Source organism: Chenopodium album, chromosome 23, assembly GCF_948465745.1.
Source record: "Chenopodium album chromosome 23, dcCheAlbu1.1, whole genome shotgun sequence".
NCBI lineage: Eukaryota > Viridiplantae > Streptophyta > Magnoliopsida > Caryophyllales > Amaranthaceae > Chenopodium > Chenopodium album.
The window spans coordinates 35,777,434-35,803,233 of NC_137856.1; the positions used below are offsets into that span (position 1 = coordinate 35,777,434).

At 33.4% G+C, this 25,800-nt stretch overlaps 4 protein-coding genes across 4 annotated transcripts; 1 reads left to right on the plus strand and 3 right to left on the minus strand.

Annotated features, from left to right (window-relative positions):
* Positions 1 to 301: 301 nt before the first annotated feature.
* Positions 302 to 2,632, minus strand: LOC145607508 (uncharacterized). The gene is made up of 3 exons (XM_081663137.1): positions 2,276 to 2,632; positions 1,287 to 1,538; positions 302 to 580 (listed from the first exon to the last, which is right to left on the minus strand). The coding sequence occupies exons 1-3, from the start codon at positions 2,630 to 2,632 to the stop codon at positions 302 to 304; spliced, it is 888 nt and encodes a 295-aa protein (XP_081519263.1).
* Positions 2,633 to 4,651: 2,019 nt separating this feature from the next.
* LOC145609154 (bidirectional sugar transporter SWEET3-like) lies at positions 4,652 to 6,465 on the minus strand. Its single transcript, XM_081664705.1, has 6 exons — positions 6,323 to 6,465; positions 6,210 to 6,246; positions 5,872 to 6,094; positions 5,525 to 5,686; positions 5,239 to 5,358; positions 4,652 to 5,129 (listed from the first exon to the last, which is right to left on the minus strand). The coding sequence occupies exons 1-6, from the start codon at positions 6,357 to 6,359 to the stop codon at positions 4,956 to 4,958; spliced, it is 753 nt and encodes a 250-aa protein (XP_081520831.1). The 5' UTR covers positions 6,360 to 6,465; the 3' UTR covers positions 4,652 to 4,955.
* A 4,356-nt stretch (positions 6,466 to 10,821) lies between these two features.
* LOC145608173 (RNA polymerase sigma factor sigE, chloroplastic/mitochondrial-like) lies at positions 10,822 to 16,199 on the minus strand. Its single transcript, XM_081663783.1, has 6 exons — positions 15,958 to 16,199; positions 13,353 to 14,113; positions 12,997 to 13,143; positions 12,232 to 12,468; positions 11,641 to 11,904; positions 10,822 to 11,378 (listed from the first exon to the last, which is right to left on the minus strand). The coding sequence occupies exons 2-6, from the start codon at positions 14,070 to 14,072 to the stop codon at positions 11,181 to 11,183; spliced, it is 1,566 nt and encodes a 521-aa protein (XP_081519909.1). The 5' UTR covers positions 14,073 to 14,113; positions 15,958 to 16,199; the 3' UTR covers positions 10,822 to 11,180.
* A 6,943-nt stretch (positions 16,200 to 23,142) lies between these two features.
* On the plus strand, positions 23,143 to 25,558 carry LOC145607509 (putative WRKY transcription factor 53). Its single transcript, XM_081663138.1, has 3 exons — positions 23,143 to 23,477; positions 23,894 to 24,022; positions 24,892 to 25,558. The coding sequence occupies exons 1-3, from the start codon at positions 23,143 to 23,145 to the stop codon at positions 25,556 to 25,558; spliced, it is 1,131 nt and encodes a 376-aa protein (XP_081519264.1).
* Positions 25,559 to 25,800: the final 242 nt, after the last annotated feature.

Below are 25,800 nucleotides of genomic sequence, written 5' to 3' on the forward strand. Positions count from 1 at the left end.
TTACCTTTCCTATAATTTTTTGTAAATTTTGTGAACAACAAAAAGATGAACATGAGATTCTATAGCCTTGATGTTTGTACTTGAGAAATTGTCACATAAAAGAGAGATTAAAGAGAAAGGTATACAATAACACAAGAATATTAAAGGAGTTTTATATGGAAAAAAACTAATAAAAAGATTCTAGCAACAACCTTGTTACTCAAATAGGCCGAGAAATGATTCACAATCTTCAATAGTACATCAATATGGAGAAAGTCATTTACATAATACATTGCTCCATACCCTATATTACTTCTTTAATTCAAGTGTTACCAACAAGAACATCTTTATAAGGGGTTGCCGGATCAAACCCTTTTGGCTCAGCCCCTGATTGTAATCGACGAGAAGAAAGATTTTCCTCATTCATTAGAGGAACTCGACCTTCTCTCACTCGAATTAACCCTTCTTGAGCCCCTCCTCGTAGCTTCTCTAATCGTAGTCCATTCATTTGTTGCATCTTAAACACCTTCACCACATTCATTAATCCTCCTATGAACAATAGTAAGCTCCCAAATATGCCCAACCATACCCATGTTTTCCCCTGCATGCATTCCAACATTTTACCATTAGTTGAAGTCGTAAATTTATAACAGAGCTTTTTCAGTGCGGCAGGCCACATGGTGTGGCAGGGGTTACTTGTATTCTGGGTTACTTGTTTTTAGAGTTACTTATATTCTGGGGTTACTTGTATGGATAACTTGGAATGGGTTGAGTAACACTTACAAGTAATCTCAGACCAAAACCTCGTACCAAACCAATAACACCCTATAAGTAACTCCTGACCAAAACCAGTAACACCCATACAAGGAACCCCAGAATACAAGTAACACCTACAAGTAACCCTTGACAAAAACCAGTAACACCCATACAAGTAACCCTAGAATACAAGTAACACCTAAAAGTAACCCCTGACAAAACCAGTAAAACCTATACAAGTAACACTAGAATACAAGTAACACCTACAGTAACACCACACAAGTAACCCCTGCCACACCATGTGGCCAGCCGCATACAAAAATTTGTGAATTTATAATGTACAACAATTTAATTAGCTGAAAACATACATATCGACAAATTATAAGGTTTCATGACATCGATTTAAGAATGCAGTACATCATAACATCCTCAGCTAATACAAGACTTGGGGAGCTTGTTGATGATTTGAGTATCTTAACAACCAAAGACCAAGATAAAGGACAGGGGAAATCAGAGCACACTATGCACAAGTTGGGGAAAAAATGACTTACAAGTAACATGAGGCCATGGTAAATCCATCTTGATTGCTCGCGACTATTGAGAATTGCACCAACCACAAACAATAAGCTTGCCAATAGAAAGGGAATGTTGACACTTTCTTGCAATATTTGTATATGGCCATCAGCTCTTTCGTAGATTTGACATGAATTGTGTATCGACCCAATAAGCCATAAAACTGGCCCGGCAATCAGCATGTTCAAGGCATGCCTTTCTAAACTGCTGTAATAAACACCCTTTTCTTCCTGCAGGTAATTAGTGTTGAAAGAAATCCTAATTAGAATACTACATATAACATTCATAACAAGATCTCCAGTTTACTTCTTACTTACTAAATCTTGACAGGGTAATATAGTGGTCAAGGTGCTCTTGTATGTAGTCTTGTGCTCTTGTTATTTAGTAGAAGAGAAATTACCCACATTGCTTTAGTTGCATCTATCTACTATGAATAAGCCTTTAGTGGAGTCAAACTAAAGGAGATTGAATCCCGTCTATATCATTGCTTTATGTGATCTCTCCTCTTTATCAAATAAATAAATCAAATATCTTGTCATTGCGGCGGAAGAACCGATGCCAAGTTTAATAAAATTACTTGTAATATTTTTTTTTTACCATTTTAAGCAAACCATCAAAAAGGGTTGACACAAGACATTTCCTTATGTCATTAGCTATTTAGCTATGTAACTTAAAAGTAAGAAAGAACAAAATTGATTAAATTTCAAATAATCAATAATAATATTCCTAAATTTAATAATAATATTACATGCTTATTTGCATACTTAAGATCATTTAATAATTTATTCAATCATCAAAGTCTTAAAGTGAATTTGATTACATAAACCAAAAGTGATTATTCCGTGTCTCATATCATTAGGAGTACCAAATTTTAGCACGTTGCAATAGTTAGGTAACGGTGGTACACTAGTACATACTCGTATACTCAACATTAAAGTGTAACAAAAATAAGTTAAAAAGAACATACCAGAATGAGTAGAAAAAGGACTCCTAAGAAAGACAAAAGCGAACCAATAATCTGAACAATAGGAACAGCAAACTCAACAAGAGCAAGCTGAATATCAAACTCCATCAACGGCAACCGGTAATCGATTCCGGCAAGGTGGGCCACCAGATCATGAACATTAACGGCGGTGATAAGAAAAAAACCGATCAATAGTAGGAGAAGCCCAGATTTGGGCTCCTTTGAGAATTGGGCTATAAAGCCCATTAATAAGACGATTGTACCAAACAAGTATAGCCCAGCATTCATGTATTCTGATCGATTTCTTGCTAGTCTTGGCCCATATAGCCTACTCTCTCTTGCACTTGCTAATTTCACCATTTTTATTTTTGGATCGTTTGATATGATAACTTTATGAAGAACAGGTTATCATAAAGTTTTAATGATGATGATGATAAGAGAGAATGGGTTATGATATAATAGTGATGGTGAGAAGCTAAGTTGGACAGATACGTGTCTTCATGCATGGAAGTAGCAAGCTAAGTGTAAGATTTACATTGGTTTGACACGTTTTTCATTTTTTTTTATACTTGCGTATTTTATATTTTTAAAATAAGCTCAAAGCTTTTAATGTGCACGAGGTGGTGATTTGTTTAGGGAATTGTTAAATAACATGTTACTCACTGAGGGTGTACGTCAATTCGGGTAGACCGGCACCTTTATTGAGTTTGGATTAGATTGAATTTATTTTAATATTAAATTATTGTGTCATTTGAATTGAGTTTTTCGAGATGGATTAGTAATTTGTTAATTAGGTCAATTTTTAACAACTTATTACACTTTCACCATATCTTAATAGAGCATTCGTTTTAAATTGGCACTCAAAACGTAAACCGTTATTTTTTCAAAATAAAAAGAATAAGGGTTACTCAAATATAGTAAGCATTAAAGCTAAAGTTACTAGTACAGTATGAATATGAACATCCTAGTTGTTTTGAGTTCATAAATTTTGTTCATGTTTTTAGAGAAGCAAATGGTGTATCTCATGCCATATTTTGTGAACCTTACATTTCATCCATCTTCGGAATGTTGGTAACCACCTACCGAAAATTGAACGGAAGTAAAGCGATTGCACCCTAGCTGTTCGACGAATTGCCTAAACAAGTTTTAGTCACCTACAAACACTGCTTACTGGGGTACACCAATCCCAATTTGAGGTATATACAGTTCTTTGCCCTGTATGATAATTGATATTATTAATCTACAGAATTTGTTTGCTTTAATCTCGTACCAACTAAATTGCAATTTGCAATGAATTGAATCCATTGACTTTTAACACTGCTCATTGACCATGTTGCTAAAACTTGGGATTCAATTTCAATGTAAATTTGCAAAGTATTACTCCGTTACTTTTAATAATTCTTTCTTAATGGTCAAAGTTGTTTTGTTGGCAAATGTACAAGTAAAAATGGGTGCACTTATTATAATAGGGAAAGTATGTTTTTGTTGGAATTTGTGTCCAATCAACTTATGAACTATATGTAAGTTGTTTCTTGATTTTATGTCATATTCTGAACCCCCAATTGATTTTGTGAAGCTTTGCTATGGGTTTGTGTTCAATTGTGTGTGCTTGTGCTTCTGTAGCACTGGATTATGATGGTATTTTACAGTTATTGATAACTTGGTATTGTTGATAATATAGCTATTCTTCAATGTCATGAAACTGAACCTAATTGCTAATAACAGGACTAGATGTTGTTTTGTTTAATGCTTGAGATGTTGATAGAATCTGTGTTGACTGTGTTAACCCGGGGTTAGCCGCCCGGTGCGAGCCTTAAAATTCGATGCTATTGGCCTTTCTGACTTTATTTATTCCTAACTTGGTTCAATCATTTACCTATCAAAATCAGATAATGTATTAGGGAAGGTTAAATATCTTTAATTCTTAGAAATTAATATGGAACTATCCTATCATAGTTTTTTGCCATTGAAAAGGCCTTGTACACTATCTTTTGTACCAAAATAAGCACTAAAGTTTCCTTCTTTGTTAATCTGTTGTTGGCATTTGCAAAGGTGGTCCTGCAAGGCTGCAAGATTTCACCATAATTTCATTTTAATCATAGATTCTTAGGCTAGTTAGCTAATTATATACCTGAGCAACGAACTGTCTACTACCCTGAACCTTAAACTTGCATATGAACTTATGAAGGTTAGCTAATTCTATACCTGCATTTTTATAACAATTGCTAGTAGAATTTTTATAGCACCATTTCCTCTGTTGTTTATCTTGCTTATATCTCTTAGTTGCGTGCGTGACTTGTGTGTTGTGTCTGATGTGCTATCTCTTAAAAAGGGATGCTAAATGAGTTTCCTGTTATTCTTGTTTACAGGAAGACAGTTGTATACTCTAGAATAGCACACAAGTCAGCGACATCAAGATTAGCAAGGCAGTAAGGTAGTCACCCATGGGTGTACCTATTTTCTTATACGGTACAATAGTACAAGATATGACTAATTTGATACCTATCATAGGTACAAAAGCACTCGATTTTGAGTTTCTTGTTTTTTTTAGAGTTTCTTATCTAGAAATAAATTAAAGATTGCTTCCATTAGTTTGTTTGTTACCATATTATGCAATTGCGACCTATATTCGCTGTGTGGCATACATAGATTACATGTGTAAATAGAAATCTGTATGCACAATTCAATATTTGCTCTTTGTCTCGTCTTCAGTTACCAGTTGTTGCACTTGTTTGGGCTTCTCTTTGTTCTTCTCTATATCCCATTTGTTCGTGTCTTCCTCTATTCCTCTTCCTTTATATTTCCAATAAACCACCAGTTGGAGGATGCCAAAGAGAATTCCAACAAAATTAGGTGACTGCCAATTGGTTAAGATTCGAATTAGAAGAATCATAAAGCAGTTTAAAAGCTATGAAATGTAAAAGGATGATAGTATGGCAAGTGAAGATTACTGGGCTTTCACAGACCATAATAAAGAGATCATGACTCAGTAGTCCATAAGCTCCCCAGAAGCAACTCGCAAGTAGAGTGAAGAGTGACAGACTAAACGGCATGAATTCCACGCTTTTGGTTGTTATCACTTGCTTCTGCAGTATATCCAGGTAAGATGTCAAAACATGATAGATTTCATGTTACATGATAATTTGTGCATTCATGTAGTGCTTTAGCCAATTAGCATTTCTGTTAGATTTGGAAAACCACAGACTCATAATGTTTTTATTGTAGACAGTATGATGAGTTATGAAGACTCACCACAGCGATAAGAGGGGCACCATACAGTGCTGTTGAAGTTATCAACCCTGTACTCCCAACAAATACTTTCCTTTTATGATGATCGTGCAACAGAAAGGCAGAGATTAATGCTGTGGCTACGAATAGTGCAAGAAAGGTCAGTGTCAATGCTGCAACTTTCACCTGCATCATTTCATGAAAATATTTCATAATCTTCGTGCAAGCATTGACTGACTAGTTTACATCAATTAATATGTTGCTTAAATGATAAACATTATTCATTTATTCCCCAAACTGTGTGAAAAAGAAAAGTAGTTTCTGACTCGTAGAAGTATCAAAAGATTCTAAGGATGTTTGAATGGACTGACCTTTCCCTTTGGTGAAGAGAAGAAAAGATAGACGAGGACATAGGAGGATTCCAGTAGGAAACCTAGGCCATTGACGGTGATGAGGGAGAAATTTTCCCATCCTTTGCTTACAATAGGTAAGCCGTACCAAGTGTAGATGAGAGCGTTGAGTAGAGCAACACTATACGGGACATATGAAAACCCTTGAGTGCTCTTCTTCTTTATGACCGTTGAAAATGTTAATCTGGGAAAACATAGAAATTTGAAATTATATGGTAAGTTGATATCTTCTAATCATGGAGAAAAAGAAAGAGAAGAAATATAAGTCGATGCTACAATTGGATGGAGGTTCACAGTACATGGGTGATGCGTAAAGTAATGCTGAAGCCAAATTTCCTGCACAAGATAAGATATATGGTAAACCTTTTGAGTTACTCATTTAGTTAACATGGTAAAGAGTGTAGGGATGTACCCAATATTCCAACAGCTATCCGTAGTTTATCTCCCATGTTATCACACTAATGATCCCGGTCTTGAGAGGGAGAAGGCTGTGTGATAGTGATACTTCACAAATATTTATTGTTAATGCAGCATGATCTGTTTGGAAGCCTTGATAGATACATATATATAGAGCCAAAGATAGGACAAAAGGCATACGATATAAAAATATTGGGAGCATAATTTTCCTTTTAACTTATTCTGATTTAGTATTATTGTACTAGGCAACATAATTTTGATGGTGAACAACATGAGATGAACTGTTTATGTTCTGATTCTGTGTAAAATTTACATGGCTAATAGTGTTGTTCACTTATTGAATTTCCTATTCTAGAAATTTTCCTTTTTCCTACTAATGGAAATTTATATAATCTGATGGTCTTCTCATTACTTTTTGGAAATAAACTGTCAGTGTAAAAATTATACTATAACAATCAGTAGTGGATTTTAAAGAAAAAGTAGTTAAAATTTTGAACAGTATGATCATTTCACGAGCCTTGCAAGAAATTATTTGTGGAATTTTGTCATTTATGCAAACTTGAAGCAACCAAATTGGTTTGAGCAATTAAGGTGTAGATAGAGAAAATGATCTGTATCATCGTGGAAAGCAGCATCAATGGCAATTGGGGTTAGCTTTGTTGGTAGCCTACATCATCCGTAGGCCATGTAACTGCAATTTGATTTCCATATCCTCACAATTCAGGGGGTTACAGATAACTTTCGGGATGTAGGCTTTTCTTTGCTGCTACTTCGAGCACTGCTCTTATTAGTGCATTGGATATCCAACTTATTACCTATGTGCTTAAGAATCGTGTAGGTAGAAGTCATCAAACTAAGCCTATAAAGAAAGCATTGTCTAATAGCCTCAAACTAAGCCTATTAAGAATCGTGTAGGTAGAGGTCATCAAACTAAGCCTATTAAGAATCGTGTAGGTAGAATCATCAAACTGTGCCTATAAAGAAAGCAAGAGTTGTCTAATGAAATAGCCTCAAAGCCTTCGATCAGTCTTAGCTTGCATAGTCCGTTGCTTACATACAGATTATTGAAGTTGGGATATTATATTATATAGAAAGCATAGTTAGCTGAGGAGAAAAGCCAATCAATGACGATTGTTATGCATGTCAACATGTCCATGAGCTGTCCTTTTTTTTTTTTTTTTTTTTTCTTCTAATACCAATCAAACCTCTATTATCAGAAAGCATAATGTGATGATAAGATAAATTAAATCCTCAGCATAGTTCTGTTAAATATTTCTTAGTGTGGCTATCAACATCCTGATTAAATGTTAATTTATTCTCATACTTCATTTCCTGGTTGCATCTAGTGTGTCACAGACACTTTTACCACCATTACGAATGGCGACCAAATCCCTTTTCTTTCTTATGGTTCATTGAGGCGCGAAGTCCCCTGACCTACATGGATTTGTGGACGACAGAATTTGTGCGCCTAAGACTTAAATTAGAAAGAATCTCATACTTATCCTTTAGATTAAGATCTTATTGGTTATTCTGTTAACTCACAATCTTTGATGGAAGTAAACTAAGTTAAAGCTGGGCATAATTAGACAACTGTTTTAGGAGATGCTGAGATGACTAGTTAAGTAAGTCAAGTAACTGATATTAGATGGAAGAGTATTTTTAGTCTGATAGACTGCTAAAAGTTATGCAAATTGTAGTTTGACAGGCAGTCAACCTGACTTGACAACAGAGGTAAACAAGTTGGAAGAAGCGGCAATGTCGGACGCTCTGTCAGAGTAAAATAAATTCATTAGCTGTAACATATTAAGTAATGTGCGGCTGTGCAAAAAGAACCCTATTCTTCAACCAGTTAGTTCCCTCTGAAAGACCCATTTAGTTAAGAAAATCATATATTCTTTGAGAATTTGCTTGTAGCTTTTATCTTTTGTGCTGTATCATTGTCTATCTCATGTATTCTTGTTTATGCATAGAGAATCTATTTCTGTTGATCTAGAATCTTGGAGACTGGAATCGTCACAATCTTTTTAAAGTTTACAGATTATGGTCATGATGTGTGGCATCATTGGAACTACACTATTGTTTCGTACTGTCTTTCTTTCGTGTGTTCCAGATTGTTTTCGACTTATTTGATTTACATGTCCTAATCAACGATGATAGTACACAGTGATGCATTTGAATGACTAGGTTGTTACGGTTGTTGCAAAGAATAAGTTCCCTCTGTCTCACGGTGTATGAGGAGTCCCTATTTCTACTCCAAAGGATTCCAACGTGATAGTGGTGCATGTAGATTGCTGCAACAGCAAGTAGAAGCTTCATGTCTAACATTTTAAGCCACATTTCAATTATGTCTGTATGCGTGCATGATTCAACTGTAAAGCTCAGAGTTTGAGGAATTTGATTCATCTCCGAGAGACTTCATTTGGTGTTAAAGTACGTACTCTATCCTTATCTTGTGTTTGTCAATTGAGGATACGTACATTATTAGGATGAGTGGATTGGTGAACTCCCACCATTTCCAGGTGAATGGAAACCAGACTGATAGTTTACTCTGTTGTATCTTTCTGTATATCTGCACCCACTTTTAAATCTGATCTCTCTTTTCCCTCAATCTTGTTATTGTTCCTTTTTGGGACAAAGTGCATATATACTCCAAATTAGTGGTTATAATTAACAAAATCTTAATGTAAATGGAATTTGGTATAATATTTTGGGGTCTTTATTCTTCAATTTTTTTTTTTTTTTTAAGTTTTGCAGCTCAAAACAAGCCAAGAAGTTCAGGCTTTTTTCTGTTGTGTGGCAATGCAGATAACAGTGTGCGCCAAAAGCAATTTATCTACAAAATTTTATATTATGTTAATGTAGCAAGTGGATTATTAGCTAGCCAATTGTCTTTGGGAGCTTTGCCCTTTGACATGGAGCTTAGTGCTACCTGATGCGGATTACTTATTTTTTGTAAAGATATACATTGCGTAGGAACCAACTTGTATACTTACTTTCGCCAACAGAGAAAGTTAGGGGTGGGTGCTTATCTAATTTGTTAACGTTACTTTATTTCATAACCTTATTACTTACGAGTTACATTATCAACCCATTCGCCGCTTCCCATCTTTCTCCTACCCAATCATCCCATCATTTTTTTTTCTCACAACAGCCACAAGTCATACATATGTATCATCCTTTGCCACCTACCAAGCAACATGTTAAAGCCTTGCTAAAATGTCTATAGAAGTTCTGTTTCGTGTATATGTAACCACACAATCTGAGAGTGATATCAGGACCAAAATTGGAAGATACTGCCCAAAATTGATATAAATACAAATTAATTGAACGTTGAGTTGTTTACGAAAAAATTATCATAGATTTGAAAATTTGGATATCAGGAACTTATGATTGCCCTTGTGAATTTCGAATATTTAAGATCTTAAGTAGTTTCCACGTTTTGTCTATAATTGTATATATGCAGTAATTTTTTTTTTGTTAGCATATGGATAAATTTTAAATATATATATTTTTAAAGTATTTAATAAATCTCATTTGATTCCAAGTGTGTTAGATTCTTAAAATTTAACACAATTCTAAATAGTAATATGCTTATTTTATGTAAAATCAAATAATCGTATGCCAAGTTTGTCAAACTTTTTTTACATACCAAATTAAAAAGAAGAATAATATTCAAAAAAAAGAAAAAGAAAAAAGAACATAAAAAATAGAGAGAGAAGTAGAGAAAATTAAACATTATTTTTCAACTGCAAGTCCAAAAGTCAGACCAACCATCAGTTGGTAGTTTTTTACAGTCTCTTGCAGCTAATTCCTTAAATTGCTATCTGCAGTTCTATTTCTTCCATTTCTCCTCTTCATTATTTTTAATATCCATGGAAAAAGCTTCTAGCTCAAGGTTTCATCAAGGTAATAATCATCAATTTTATTTTTAAAGTTTATCAAGATTTATTAATATATTTGTGTTATTTTGCACAATTTGAAGGAGAAACCATAATAGTGAATGAACATGAAGAGGATCTCATTTACAGAATGCATAGGTTAGTTGGAGAAAGGTAAGTAAAGTACTCTGTTGCAGAAAATAATTTTTTTCTTAAAGAAACTATGCTTGATGAGCTAATTATTACTTTAAACTTTAAATAACTAAATTTATACTTTATGACCAGAATACCCCTGAGAACTTATGCAATGTTGTAAACAATCTTTCAGGTGGGATTTGATTGCTGGGAGAATTCCAGGTAGAACAGCTGAAGAAATTAAGCTGTTTTGGACAATGAGAGATCCACATGATGAATTTCGAAACAAGAAGGTTTAACATGCAGTCAGATTCTGTTGCGCTATCAGCTGTAATTGATGACAGGCTGGTGGTTTCGAATGGCAATGCTCGAAGAATTTCATGATTTCTTCAAATAAATCTTTTACTCAGACAATCGAAGATCATATACTCTTTACATATTAAGCAAAAATGAAATACTTGATGTACAGAAAGCCAAAAACTAATAAGCCGAAAAATAATGTTTAGTGTAATCATTATTGATATCATATTTCCATATAGTATGGGGGTAAAGGACAGTCATCTGTCAACTTGATACAAAACTACAAAAGAGGATAGAATTCTGGGTAAAAAAATAGATTACAGGTAATATTTACTTTTGAAAGAAGGGATTATATATGGAACATCCAATCCTAGCCTATAACATTAGGGTATAACATATATCTACTAGTATGTTTTATGTGAATAGCACGCACTATGATACAAGAAGTTGAGTATTCTCAGTAGACGAGATGGAAGGGTGTGAATGAACAAATCATATATATGTACCATGCATGATGACAGCATCTCAAGCGAATTTGATTCAGGATATGTGACGCCGAAGATAATCCACTCGAGCTGGATGCTTAAGCTTCATTAGTGCCTTCATTTCGTGCTTCCTGACCATTTCTCTTGAAATGCTAAGGTTTCCTGCGATTTCTCCCAGTGTTCTATCTCCTTTGCCATCAAGACCATACCTTTGCCGGATGACCAAACTCTCTTTGGGCTTTAAAGAGTCAAGCTGTCAAGGAATAACACAAATTATGTACAATTTCTAAAAACTTGGTCCACAACCATCATGTCTTTTGGGGTCTCGACCAATTATAAAATGAAGTGTACAAAAGTTGGGACGGTGAATTATAAAATGTTGTCATGTAATATTGAGGTGTAAGAGTTCCTAATAAAATTCAGGTAACAAGCCCTCAATCTAGATAGTCTCAAAAATAATGTTTAGACGAAATATATTAGAGTCCAGTGGAATGTGGATGAAAGACGTTACTTACCACATCATCGATCGCAAGTCTAAGAAGGGCTGGCTGCCTCTGCTTGTCGCCCCCAACACCATCTTCATCAGTAATCCCCTTGATGAACTCCTCTTGTGTGACTTGATGCCTAGCATGTAGGGAAGAGATGGAATTTGAAGCTCTCATCACTTCTTTATATCGTTCTGGGGAGATTCCAATCCTTTCCAGTATTTCTTCCTCTTTAGGCATTCTTTTGAGCTCAAACATCAACTCTAATTTGGCCTTTTGAATTTCCACCCTGACCTGCAGCAGTCAATCATTAAATATTTCCTAGGGAAGTTGTCGAATCTAATGAAAGATGAATTGGTTTGGAAATTAATAAACAAAATTTCAGTGCATATGCTTTGGAAATGAAATCACAATTTTCTGGAACATGTGGTTTGGATATTTAATTCAAAAGTTTTCATATGAATAACAGAAAAGAGGTAAAGTTATTGTTCTTAAGACAAAGAACAGAAATCCATACTTGGAATGATGGAGATGCATCATGGTTTAGCACATAGGTTAATGAGAACAATACTAAGGCAAGTGGATAAATTTAGTAGCAAGTACAAGAAAATATAAACATACCGATTCAAGACCAAAGGGGACACGAGTAAAGCTTGAAACGGTCATTGAACGAATGATGGCATGCCTTATCCAAAAAAGAGCGTAAGTAGACAGCCGGAATTTTCTCCTTGGTTCAAAGCGATCAATAGCAGTAATTAAACCCTTCACTCCTGCCTGACACAGGTCTTGAAAATTTGGTCCATTTGTGAAGTCTTGGAAATATTTGTTCATTACAAACAAAACTAGTCTCAGGTTGTGCTGCAAAAGCATATATTAAACAGTAAATAAATTATTGATCTTGATTACTCACAGCACCAAACATACCATGATTGCATTATCATCAAGAACTCTCATTACCAGGCAGGTTTCGAATTATTTCAAAAGAACAGGCACCATGGAAGTACTTAATATGGCCCACTTCTGTGTGCTGCATTGGACATATCCATGCTTTAAAATTTGATGTACAGAATTAAAAGGGCTCACTTCACAAAAGTCAAATTCATTTTTGTTCATTTAGTTATCCTAAATAACATGTCAAAGAGGATTTGGTAGAAACATTATGTGATCTCACTTTATTGTGAAATGACAAAAACAAGAATGAAGGGCAGGCTTTAAGCATTTTATAAACACATACTCAGCAAGTCAGCTGTTTTCAACACCGTAAAATAAGAACAGGTTTGAACATTAAATAGAACCAAAGAAACAAGCAAGCAACAACTTATGAAGTAATATTTTCTGGAAATGATTCAAAACATTTCAAAATCATAAAACAAACACGAGATTCACCTTAATCAACTTGTTTCTTGCAGCATGACCAACCTCCATGTGTCTTCTTACTTGTACTACAGTCATATTTGTTGCCTCTCCTAATTCATTGTCAGTTAGATCTCTTCCCAGTTCTGTCCTCAGGTTCTCCTTTGTTTGATTAAGGGCCTACATTCATGGAGTAAAATATATCCATTATTGATAAAAGTGCATGCACGTATCATCTAAGCAGGAAAGGAGGCAACAGAAGGAGGCGCCAAGAGGTCCAACACTTCCATCGGAAACCTACTATAGATATAAATAAATAATCCCTTCAGCCTTTCACAAGTTCACATTGCCACTTTGGAAAGAATGTCAGGAGGAAAAGATTTTACTACCTTCATTGGTTCCATCAACTTAAACAACCAAAAGTGTTCAGAAGAAGGAAGAACTGGTGGTATCTTCATCTTCTTCCAATCCAAGCTGGCCAAGTCAGTTGAGGCAGTGTATTCTCTTACAAGCTCATCAATGTTTTCATCTTCATTCTTAATCGCTTTCTTCTTTTTAGCTAAAAGGACTGCCTTCTCTTCCTTACTTTCTTTGTTTTGCTTCATTTCAATTCTCTTCGCAAGGCTCAATCGTTTTGCTTTCTTGTTCCTGTTCCTCACCACACTACTGTCAGTTCCTTTATCCTGTTCCTCATCGCCTGTGCTCTTTTTTCTCCTTCCTCGTCTTTCTTTTACCACTTGATCAATGTTTTCTGCATCTGATGCATCTGATGCATCTGTTGCAGGACTCAGCTTAAAAATGCTTTCAAGCTTAGCTGCAGCTTCGTTAAGATCTAATTCAGCGGCATATGGAGAAGCTTCAGCTATGCTAGCAGCACGAACTCTTTTCACAGGCTTCGTGACTGATCTTAATCTCTTTTGATTCTCTTTCTTCGTCTCTGCATGTAAACGGCTAGGCTCACTCACTGCAACTAAGGCTGTCTTCTTGTTTTTGTCCACTTTGAACCCCAGAATTAAGGGTCCGCTAGAACTAGATTGATGAGCTGTTGATCGTCTGCTTAATCCTAAAGATGCTCGAGAAGCTGAGACTGAAACAGTCACAACTCCCATATCAACTCCAAATTCAGAAGATGTTTACTGCAGTAGAAATCCTGCAAGTTATGGATTATGAGCAGAAGCTAGAATGAGAGCATAAATTAGGTATTTCAAGATTACCAAAAATAAGATAATGTCCAAATTATTGCCATTGGCTCTTAAGATTTTTAATAATTAATTTCCCATAATATTAGACAAGAATGTTCAAACACATGTTATTCAAACTCGATCACTAGGGCCAGTATCAATACATACCCAAGTGTCAACTCGGCAATTTATGAAAAAAACTGCATGTTTAAGGTCCAAACAGAAGTTCCCATATCCATGTCAAAGTGACATACTTGAGGTGAAGTGAAGAACGGAGAGTAAAATAATTCAAAACACAGGAACAATATGGAAGATAACCCACCAAGGCACCAAATAGCAACTCAAATATACAAAAGACTTACACTCCCCAACATCTTTTTAATTCTCATCTTACTTTTCTAGGCCTCTTGCAATGTGTAGACAATTCATGTGGATGTGTAAACAATTCCTTTCACACTTCTAGTTTCAGATCATTCCTTAAAGTTCTTCCCACTTTTGCTTAAATTTTTTACTTGTATTGAGTTAATAGATTTCCCTTTCTATCCTCTCCTGCCACACTTGTTGGACCCACTTGATTTCACACTTTCTCATAACCACCTTATCTCTCCTTAAACTGACACGCTTACGTACATACTCTCCTAACTTCCTTGGTAGGAAGAATTCTAGGAAACGGAAAAGAACCTCTTTTGCTAGTTGAACAAATCTATTATAGAATAATTCACATAATAAAATGATAATTTCAATCAAAGAAGGACGATCCAAGTGAAAATAGTCTAAATATGTCCTCGATTCCCATTCATATGAATGTATACAATCAAATAATCAATCAATCAATCAACCAACCAAAGCATCAATCAATCAATCCCATAAGCGGGGTCGACTACATGAACCAAATGTGATTATTCCGTATAGTCATCCACAAAAATCTTCCTCCTCCATCCCTTACGATCAAATATCTCATTCTCATATGAATGTATACAGCACTACATGAATTCATCTTTAATCACATCTCAATTATCAACTTCACAAAAATTTCCGAGTAAATAAACTTGTATTGCTCCTTCACCGAGTAACCTCGAAAATCTCTTCTATATGCAAAATACAGTATACACTCCATTGGGGTTCACACCTTAGGCACCCTCATTTAAGGCATGCTAAAATCATATATGCACACTTGCATCATCTAGGATCACCATATAAGAATACTCAAGCAACCACTGTAAAATTCAATCTTTAATCTTCACTACTAGACCATTAACAGTTTTTACACTCTCAATTTCACCAAAGCCAGATCAAAATGTTAAACCCTCCTACACCATAATATTATGGATTCAAAGTCATACGACATCTACAACATATAGATAAACTCGATTCAAAGTCATACGACATCTACAACAGAAATATAAACAAACTAATATACTACTCCGGCCATATAAACAACAAGCAACCACAAAATTATGCATCTTTACCCGAATTTTGAGATTGATCATATGCCGTCATCAATTACAACAATTATAATTCAGCTGAACCACTCAATCACTCATAATCAAACTTATGCACAATTTCACTTCAATGTATTTATATATACTCCGTTTTATTTTTGTTAAAATTTTTTATATGATCAACGGTAATGATTTTAACCTCAATTTCTAGCTCAACCCCAAATTAAAAATAAATAATAAAAAAAAATATCTTAATTTAAACAAGTTTTATTATATTATAATTTTTACTTAGAACTAATTCATACGAGTATAATAGAAATTGAAGCCAAAATTATTAAAAAAAAAAAAAGTTATATGAACAGAAAACTTACCCCAATTGAAAAACAAACCGAAAAACTTCGAAATTTGGAATTATGGTGCAAACCCAGAAGCAAAAATGTGTTGTTTTTGCTAGATCAAAGAAAATGGGCAGTAGTAAAATGAAGAAAATAACTTGACTCTTGGTACTAAAAATTAAAAGAATTTGCTTTAAAATAAAGAACCAAGAAAATAGAAAATGAATTTATGGGAAAATTATGGCAACCACAAGCTTAGAGGAGAGAGAAAGAAACAAAGAAACGAGTGACATTTTGGCAGAGAATTCTACATTTCTAATTTTACTCGATTTTTTTAGTGACGTGGAAGCAGTTTTATGTAACCATCTTGCTCGATATTTGTTTTGGTCTTTTGGATGATTGGGTGTGTTATAAAATTGATTTTCAATTAAGGTAACCAGTGTCCCTCCATCGCACGGGCTTTATCTAGTTACCGTAATTTTTTGAGTGAGTCTGGGCGCATAGCACATTAGCACTTATGGGCGAACTATGTAAATAGGAGGGTAATGAAGTAATTTCCGTTGATTCAATTTTTGCTTCTAGAATAAGCTGACTCTCTAGTGGTACATTATAATGTACCATTATGCATGTATAATGTACCACTAAAGTATAATTTGTCTAAATAGTACGTTTTGTAGACTATTACGAGTGTAATGGTACTTTTTACCATCCTATAAGTTTCAATTTCTGGAAAAAGCTGACTCTCTAATGGTACATATAATATACCATTATACATGTATAATGTACCACTAAAGTATAAGTTATCTGAATAGTACTCTTTAATTGTAAAATTTCCATCCTATATGCTTAGAAATCAATAGGTGCTATGCGCCAAGATTTAACCTAATTTTTGTGTTTAGACGATAGCTCAGGTTGATGATATTAGTCGCTTAGTAAGAGGTAAATACAACACTCCATATTAGATTTGACCTTAAACTATGTTTAATTTAACTTATTTTAACTAAAGTTATCTTATTTAAATTTATTTGTCTAAAATAGTTTGTGGGTCAAAAATGTATAAGAATTTGTTTTGTCTTAGGTTATAAAATTTGTTTTGATGTATTTGAGTTTAATTAGCCTTTTTTAAATAAATAAATTTTTTTTTAACTTATTTTCATCTAATTTATTTTTATCTAATAAAAGCGAGTTGAACTTCACACATTACAAACTTATATATGAAGTACTTCTTACTTGTTTTTTGCATAGGATAACCATATGTTTGTTAAATCTAACATGTTAATTTTAAAAATCATTGAACTATATAAATAAAAAAAAAAAATTTAACATAGTTGTTTCAAAACATACTTGTAAAATTATAAAGGGATAACGTAATGCACGATAAATATTCGTTGCATGCCAGATAAATTACTAAAGAAAATTAAGGTCAATTTAGCATTTTCAAATTAATGAAAATTGAGTATAATTATCATACTTCACACGAGTAAACATAATTTTACAAATAAAATATGAAAGTAGGATTTCTAATAAATGAAAGTAGTAATTTACTTTACTTTATTTAATTGACAATTTAAAAATTTGAGTAATTAATTTATGAGTACGATAGGCAGCCAGCATGGAACAAAGATGTGCCACGGCAGCTAAAATATAATTTAATGGATGATGTATTTGCCACGTGCATATGGTTTGTAATTGACTCAAACAATTTGTATTTGGGTGGCTTCAAGGACCTTACGTTGCTACATTATGGCCATGAGATATTTTTTGACCCTTCTTTTATTTTTGGTAGCAACTTTATAATTGGAGTTTTTTCATTAAAAAACTACAATTATATCCACAATAACCATAAAATTACAACTATCTATGAATAATTAACAAGTGTCACCATCTTTCATACAAGAAGATATTTAATCCAAACAAAAGGTATAATTTATTTATTTATTTATTTTTTTTTTTTTTTGACAAAAGCACAAAAGGTATAATGGGAAACGAAAATTTGCTTATAGTTTACAAAGTATTACTTATTTTTAATCTTATTAGTATGTTCTCTTCATAAGATATTTATCAAATTAGAATAATATTTATTGAACTAAAATTATATAAACCGATTAAGCCTAGTTTATTTAGTGAAGTAGTAGTATTATACTACGTATTTTGTTCTTTGGTAGTATGGTGATACTGATTTTTTTTACTAAATTTATCTACTTTTTGTTAAACTTATCTTATTAGAATTTTTATTGAACTTAAATTATGGAGTACGGAGTAGTTTTTACAGGAGTAGAAAATGGGTCCTTTTGATCATCCAAAGTTTACGTAATACAGATTGAATTGAAAAAAAAAAAAAAAAAAAAAAAAAAAAAAAAAAAAAAAAAAAAAGTCCATTGGCCAACCAACTTAGGGGCTAGTAGAAGATATTTGGGCCCAGAAAGATCGTCTCGTTGGACCGTATTTTGTTTGGGCCACGCACAAAGTAGATCTTCAATCAAACCCCAAAGCTCTAAATCCAAGCAATCAAGCTTGTTTAGCAACAGCAAGCAAATTTCATCACTTAGCTCTTCGTTTGTTAGTTGATTATTGAAACAAATTTAAGATTTGTTCCTAATGAGTTATTTTATGTATATATTCAATCATCTATAAGCTAATATTTGGCTATATTTTTCCTTATGTAAAAATATAACGTAGTACCAATGTACCATGATCTATAGTGTATATAAGAAGTATAAAGTATGTATTTTTGTTTGACGGGCCTAGGCCGTACCCGCCACGAAAGTAATCAAAACTTTCTTTTTTCTTCAATGTGTGATACACATCCTAACGTTCGTCCTCATTTTTCATAATTTTTTTTTTTCTTTTGAAGGGGTTTTCATAATTATTTAATGTTAGACAATACTTTCACTCATACTCGGTTTTGTTCATTGGTTCAAGTGTTCAGCTTGGATTTTTTCAGGTGAATTACCTACCAGTCCGGAATCTCTCACAAAATGATGTCTCTTGGATTGGCGGATTGGTATATAGACTATATACCGAAGGTCTGCATCTTTAATTCCAAGCTAATGAGACTTGGAGAGTAATTAAGCAAATCATCAATTTGGCTCATTGTCGAATTTAGGGTTGGCTAGTAATACTCGTACATCGCAATCATTTAATTAAATTAAGATTGACAAAATGATACAACTTGGCTTATAATTAAATGCAGATGCCAGCTTCTTTCAATTCTAGTCAACAGATGATTATTCCTCGATCTATTATTGTATTGGGCGTGGAAATAGAATTTTCTCAAATTAATTATCCAACTAATTAATCTAAGTTAGTTTTATGAAATTGACCATGTGACCTAGGTATGTCTAGTTGGCACTTGGCCGGTCATCATAACTTGGTCTACTATTTTCTTAATCTCAATTTGATTACAAAATCACCATTTTTATTTCTTATATGTACATGTATTAGTATCATACTATATTTATAATCCTATAATCTAATTTAGAGTATGTTTTTTTTTTTGGTTTTTTTTTGTTTTTTTTTTTGAACTTGCATATTTTGTGGATAACACAATTTTACGAAAAATGCAAATAATGACACAAGTCAGATATGAGCGTCCATAAGGCCGTTCACATTGTTTTTCAGATCATTTATGATGGAGTATAAAATATATTCCTGGACCTTAATCATCAGTTTAAGTTTTTGGTTGAGTTGGTCCATTAACATGGTATCGGACCTAACGTGACACAAAGGTCACGGGTTCGAATCTCATGCCAAAGGGCTCTCATGTGAGGAGATAGGGTATAAAACATATTCCTAGGCCTCAACCATCACAACTTAAACTTATCGGTTGAGTTGATCCACTAACAATATTCATCTTATGGATGATTCTTATTGAGATCGGGGTCTTATGTTGCTTCTACACGCATTAGAAGAACATAAAATCTAGGCTAAAAAAAGCTTGATAAATTGATTCTATAGTATATTCCTGCGTACGTTACCGTAGTAGGATGAGCTTCCTAGATTCTATACAATTAGAGGCCATTGTCTCTTTAATAAAAAAACTAAGAAAGTATTAATATAGAGTAGGGCATGCACGAAAATGGACATATAAAGTGGTATAGACAAGTTCTTGATTTAATTAATATAATTATTTTTACTGCAACAATGATTAATTTAATGTAATTTACATTACTTAATTAGTCAGCAATAAAAAATGCGATGGCATCTCAATCACTGAATGGCTGCACTTTCTCTCATGAAATTAAAAATGAAATTAACAATAGGGAGATAGATACTCACTGTAGATTTCAATCTAGTACTACTACTATTACTATTACTATTACTATTACTATTACTGTATTGTACTACTAATATTTTGTCAGATCGAATATTAGTACAAGTATTTCCATTTGGTACATAGGAGTATGTAAATGGCAACAAATCACGTACAACTGTACAAGTTTTAATTATTTATTTATTTTAAATAATTATTCAAGTATATAAAATAGTGAGTTGGTGGGGTCCGTGGGGAACTCACCTTGTGACTTTGAGGTCACGAGTTCGAGCCCCACCAACTTCAAAATGCTTGGGAGTAGGGGAATTCCCTTACCTCCCCCCTCTACTCTCAAGCGATGATCTGCAGAGTTGGGCTGACTAAACTTATGAGAAGTGCCGAATCAGTAGGGTTTTTCTTCTTACCTAAAAAAAAAGTATATAGAACGGAGGAGTAACATCTACATTTGACCCATGTTGCTTCGACAAGATTGTTTTTAAAGGGGGTTTGTAGTGTTGTTACATCATCTGAACCAGCTCGTATATAGCGAGCACGGTTGTGGCACCCCTCTAGCAATGTCTCAATCCGTACCGGAGAGTGTGGATAAGAAGTATGAACAGTACAGTGTCCCAACAAGCGAGGAAATGGAGATCTAGCAAGGAAAAATGGTGCGGAATCTTCGGCCTAAATGTGCTGAATGTGCACACTACACACTAACCTAAGTAACACATTAAACAAATTAATATTATTACATTACTATAATTAGGAGATGGATCTAAGTTAAAAGATGTTATAATTCCCAATGAATTAAGGATTTAAAAAAATAGGAACATATCCCATATATTGAGGCTAGGATTGAGCTTAGTGCGTGGATGGTCTGACCAGAGTAGATGACCTATTTATTTTCGACGTAAGCATGGCTTTTCATGCTGATGTCATATACTACTCTTTTTATTCAACCCTTCTACTTTTTCCCACCTTCATTATTTTATTTTTTTGTCACCTTCATTATTTTAGATATTGGGTTGTTGTTAGAAAAATTATTATATTTTTTTATATTAGGAAAATAATTTGTCTCTCAGTGTATAATTGAATTTATGGTGTTTCGTATATTCTATATAATGAAAATATAATCCTTATTAGGAATAAAGAATTAGCAATTTTCCAATTTTTTAAAAGTTATCGTTTGTTAGTGTTGAAGGATAGTTGCTAAGCACTTGTATCATGCATTTATGCAACGACTTAGCAAAAGGATTAGGTGCTACAAATTCATATTCCTTTTCACAAGAAATAGTAGAATGGGAAAATTTCGTATGTAGTCTATGTACTTACCAAAAAAGTTGGAAACCCAACTTAAGTAGATACTAGTCATACTACTATGAATTTAATTTATTTAATTTTATCTATATGTGTTTTAAATAGTTAAACACCTATAGCAGTAAGTCAGTCAAGGGTTATTCAGTCGACTAGTGCGTTTTTTGTGTGATATATAGTAACCTATGACGGACCGAGTAACCCCTGAATAAGTAACTACGACCACAAGGTGTAGCTAATATTATCCAAATACATTTTACATGATAATTTGTTTTTATTTTTATTTATTTATTTATTTTTTTTGGTACTAAAACAAAATCATAGTCAAACTTACCATCATCTGATGTTGTTCGTTTATTTATTCAACGAACTTATGTTGATTGTGGTTGTGATCTTTAACCTTTCACATGCTAGTTGGTTGAGTCATTAAGAATTGGTTCTATTAGACTAATTTTGTTTGAATTAATTCAAATATGATAGGGTTTAAAACAATTCACATTTCTATGTAGGCAATATTACAAGTTAAACTCGCTCTAGCTTTTAAAGGATTGATGAGTAGCATCATACGCTAACACATGTTAATCATTAATTGTCCATTAATCATTACATAAAGATTACTCCCAAATATCTCCTTAAGATATAGTACTAAAATAAAATTTGATGCTTGGTGCCACCTAGATCAGGCCACGTGTCAATGCAGGATCACACCATGTCATCATGACATCATGTGACGACACAACTTCACAATCCAATCCTTCTAATAAAATTTTGAACAACTAATTAATGATAACACTATGATCAATTAGTATAGGTAATCGAGATTACCAAAGTCGAGATAGCTTAAACCCAAAAAAAAAAAAGAAAAAAAAATCAACTATAAACATTTCTCCCTTTCTTTTATATTAATTCTAATAAAAGCTTAGGAGTAACAAACGCCGATATGTATTTTGTATTATTATCTGACAATTACATACTAACCATGGTTATCAATAAGTTGATTAATAATTTCCACATAAATTTGGCTGGCTGCCTTAATTTTCTTCCTCATTTTCTTCTCTTTGCTTGACCTTATCTTACGTTAATAGTCAAGAACGCGTGTAATAACACGGAAGAAATGTAAACGAGCCACATTGGACCGTATGTAGAAACAAGCCTTATATTTCTCAAATACTTGATCTTCTTAGCTAATTCAAAGGTGAGTAACACACTCTTTATTTACCCTTTCTCTTTAATTACATTCTCTTGAGTCTTGATCGATCTAGCTATATATTTACATGATAAGCATGCTTCTTTGAGATTCGATCCCAGGATCTCACAGTAGGGTGGCACGACGACCCCCCCAATAGCTGAAGAGTTAGCTAAAGCCATTGTACAACTTGCGTTTCCTAGCTAGGCGCCATTGAAAGATTCATCCATATCATTATCCTCAACTTGTGTTTATTTACTAGTATGAGTTTGCAACTTGTGTAGTTGACTCTCATGTTGTCCCTTTTTTAATTTGTTTTTAATGATCTTATCTTTCCATTTTTGAAGCTAAATATATAGTATATAAGTTGGTTTTAGTTTTCGTTATAGCAAGATATATATAAGAGGTATATATTGATTGAATCATATATATGTTGGTTTTATAGGGCTTATTTTTGGTAAGAAAAAGAATGGGGAGCAATAATGTGAATGATTTGATTCCAAAGAGTTTGGTAAATGTGCTTGTTGAAGGGAGAGATCTTACTAGGGAACTTCAGTTGGGTCTTGGCAACGAGACACGCTCATCTTCCAATAGAGCATATGGATTGATGGCTAAAGACATATTGGCCAAATTTGAAAGGTCATTACAGATCTTGCAATATGATCCAACAAACCAGTTTCAATTTCAGCTAACAACTACTACAACAAACGACTCCCCTAATTCCTTCAGTGGAAGCCCTAAAAGCCTAGATTCCGACGGAGATTTTAGAGATCCAGCTGAATACAAAGATGACTCCAAAAAGAGGTAAGTATCTACCATGTGAAGATTCAATTTGACTGATTAAACTGGATAATATTTTAGACAGAGATCCAGTTTAAAGAACGATTTACTTTTTGTGGTTTCCTATAGCCGTTGACTATATAGGGATAAGGGTTGTGTATATCGATACCTTTACAAACTTTTCTTAAATTTGATTCTTAGTGTTTGTTATTGTATTATTGTTGTTTACTTTTTGTGGATGAATAGGGAGAATCATGACTAAGAGCTTTAATATTTTGTTTTCTATGTTTATCATTTGTAGGTCTTAGTTTTGAAAAACATTACACTTTTGTGATAAAGACACCCTCAACATGTCCCATTTATGTTTATCATCAAATTGATTTATCGCGCTTAATTAAACTGATGATCAAATTAACTATTCTATGTACTTGGTATTACAGAAGGATTTCTCCTCGAATTACACAAAGAGTGCAAGGCTCTACTAGCAGTGGGCTTGAGGGACCAATTGAAGATGGTTATAATTGGAGAAAATATGGACAAAAGGACATTCTTGGAGCCAATTTTCCAAGGTATGTAAATGTAATCAGTACATAATTAAGATAACTTAATTATATATTTAATACTATATTATTGCATAGTTTATCCTTTTTATCATATGAATCTCCATAAAACAAGGAAATTAAAGCATAAAAGAAGCTTCAAATAACAGATATGAATATTAATATATAATCCGTACTCATTATATACAGTAGTTAGCAAACTCTGGTTGTACTTCAGTCATTAATCATGCATGCTTCCAGCTGTTTAAAGAGTTTATAAATTGATACCTATCCATGTATTATCAGTGATATGATGACTTATAAGTATATTTTTGAATGACATTTTTAAGTACAATAATAGCGTTTGCATAATTAACAAGTTCTCATTATTGATTAATGTATACTTAGCTTGTATCATCTACTGAATGCATTCTAATTAAACAAGTCAATACTTTACTTTCATATATATGTAATGAACATAATGTGAATCTTATGTGATTACTCTTATGAAATTAAACGGGACAAATGATGTGATTTCTTGTGGGGAAAATAACGGAACATATAAAATGTGTTTTTTTTTTTATTTTTTTTTTTTTATTATTAGCAGGTTTGGGTCATAACAATTACATACCATTACCTATAAGTAATGATTTCAACCAATTTAATTTGTTATTACCTTTCTAAAACCTAAGGTAACAATTACCCTGTCCCCTCCTCAAATAAAAAGAAAAAGAGTTAGGTTTAAGTGGTTCTTTTTCATGGTTAAACCAAACAAATAAAAGGTACTTCCCGGCCTCTTATTTGTTTCCTTTTCATTCCATTTACGTACAATGTTCATACTAAACACCACCTAAAGGTGTTATATTATTTCATCCAATGCAATATCTTTATGTTTGCAGGGCATATTATAGGTGTACTCATAGAGTTTTCCAGGGGTGTTTGGCCACAAAGCAAGTGCAAAGAAGTGATGATGATCCTAGCTCCTTTGATGTCACTTATCGCGGCAAACACACCTGTTCTCAGGCAGCTTCCTCCTCCTCCTCATCCTCCCACCTTCAAAACCCTACACCCAAATCCGAACCTATCGAAACCCTAATCTACACTCCAAATCCACATCCTCAACAACAACCACAAAAAATCATATGGGATTTCAAAAGAGACAATAATGTTGAAGACATCAAACCTATTATTACCACTCATAATAATAATATCAACTTAAAAAATAAATGTCCTTCCTTTTCCTTCCCTTCATCCTTTAATCCATTGCTTAATCATAGTACTAATAATAACTTTGTTGGTCATGAAAATTTTCCTACAAATTCAAGTCCATACACAACATACCAATCTTCTCAATGTCTAATGAACAACAACTTCAATGATCATAATAACATTCAGAATAATATTGATGTTGATCATCCATTACAAGGTACTTTGATTCAACAAAATGATGTCCATCCATCATCTACCTCGGCTGCTAACTCCCCAACGATTGCATCGGAGCTTTCGTTTGATAATCAAGGTGAATTTGATGATGTTTTCAATCTTGAAAACCCAAATTATTATTAATAGTATTTGTTTGTGCACATACATTTTTCCAAGGACGACAAACAGCAATTAGTTGGTACGCATTTTAATTTGAGTAGTGATGGAATGCATCTGTTTCCTAGGTTTAGTTAAGTGAATGAGAGTCCTCAAGAAAAATTATATACGTATACGTACTAGATACTCCCTCCATCCAGAAGTTTTATTGTCCTATTCTTAGTGTAATTTAATTTGAACTACTAACGTGATAACCGACAAATAAATAG

Bases quoted from the DNA above. Each gene is read 5' to 3' on its own strand.
- LOC145607509 (XM_081663138.1), top strand. From the start codon at position 23,143: ATGGGGAGCAATAATGTGAATGATTTGATTCCAAAGAGTTTGGTAAAT. The intron at 23,478-23,893 runs GTAAGTATCTAC...TTGGTATTACAG, and splicing joins AAAGATGACTCCAAAAAGAG to AAGGATTTCTCCTCGAATTA. The intron at 24,023-24,891 runs GTATGTAAATGT...TTATGTTTGCAG, and splicing joins CTTGGAGCCAATTTTCCAAG to GGCATATTATAGGTGTACTC.
- LOC145607508 (XM_081663137.1), bottom strand. From the start codon at position 2,632: ATGGTGAAATTAGCAAGTGCAAGAGAGAGTAGGCTATATGGGCCAAGA. The intron at 1,539-2,275 runs GTATGTTCTTTT...AATTACCTGCAG, and splicing joins TCCTTTTTCTACTCATTCTG to GAAGAAAAGGGTGTTTATTA. The intron at 581-1,286 runs GTAAGTCATTTT...GAATGCATGCAG, and splicing joins ACCATGGCCTCATGTTACTT to GGGAAAACATGGGTATGGTT.
- LOC145609154 (XM_081664705.1), bottom strand. From the start codon at position 6,359: ATGGGAGATAAACTACGGATAGCTGTTGGAATATTGG. The intron at 6,247-6,322 runs GTACATCCCTAC...TATCTTGTGCAG, and splicing joins GATAGCTGTTGGAATATTGG to GAAATTTGGCTTCAGCATTA. The intron at 5,130-5,238 runs GTCTGTGAAAGC...ACCAATTGGCAG, and splicing joins GTCATGATCTCTTTATTATG to TCACCTAATTTTGTTGGAAT.
- LOC145608173 (XM_081663783.1), bottom strand. From the start codon at position 14,072: ATGGGAGTTGTGACTGTTTCAGTCTCAGCTTCTCGAGCATCTTTAGGA. The intron at 11,905-12,231 runs GTATGTTTATAT...TGACTGCTGCAG, and splicing joins TCCCCTTTGGTCTTGAATCG to GTCAGGGTGGAAATTCAAAA. The intron at 11,379-11,640 runs GTAAGTAACGTC...ATTCCTTGACAG, and splicing joins GACTTGCGATCGATGATGTG to CTTGACTCTTTAAAGCCCAA.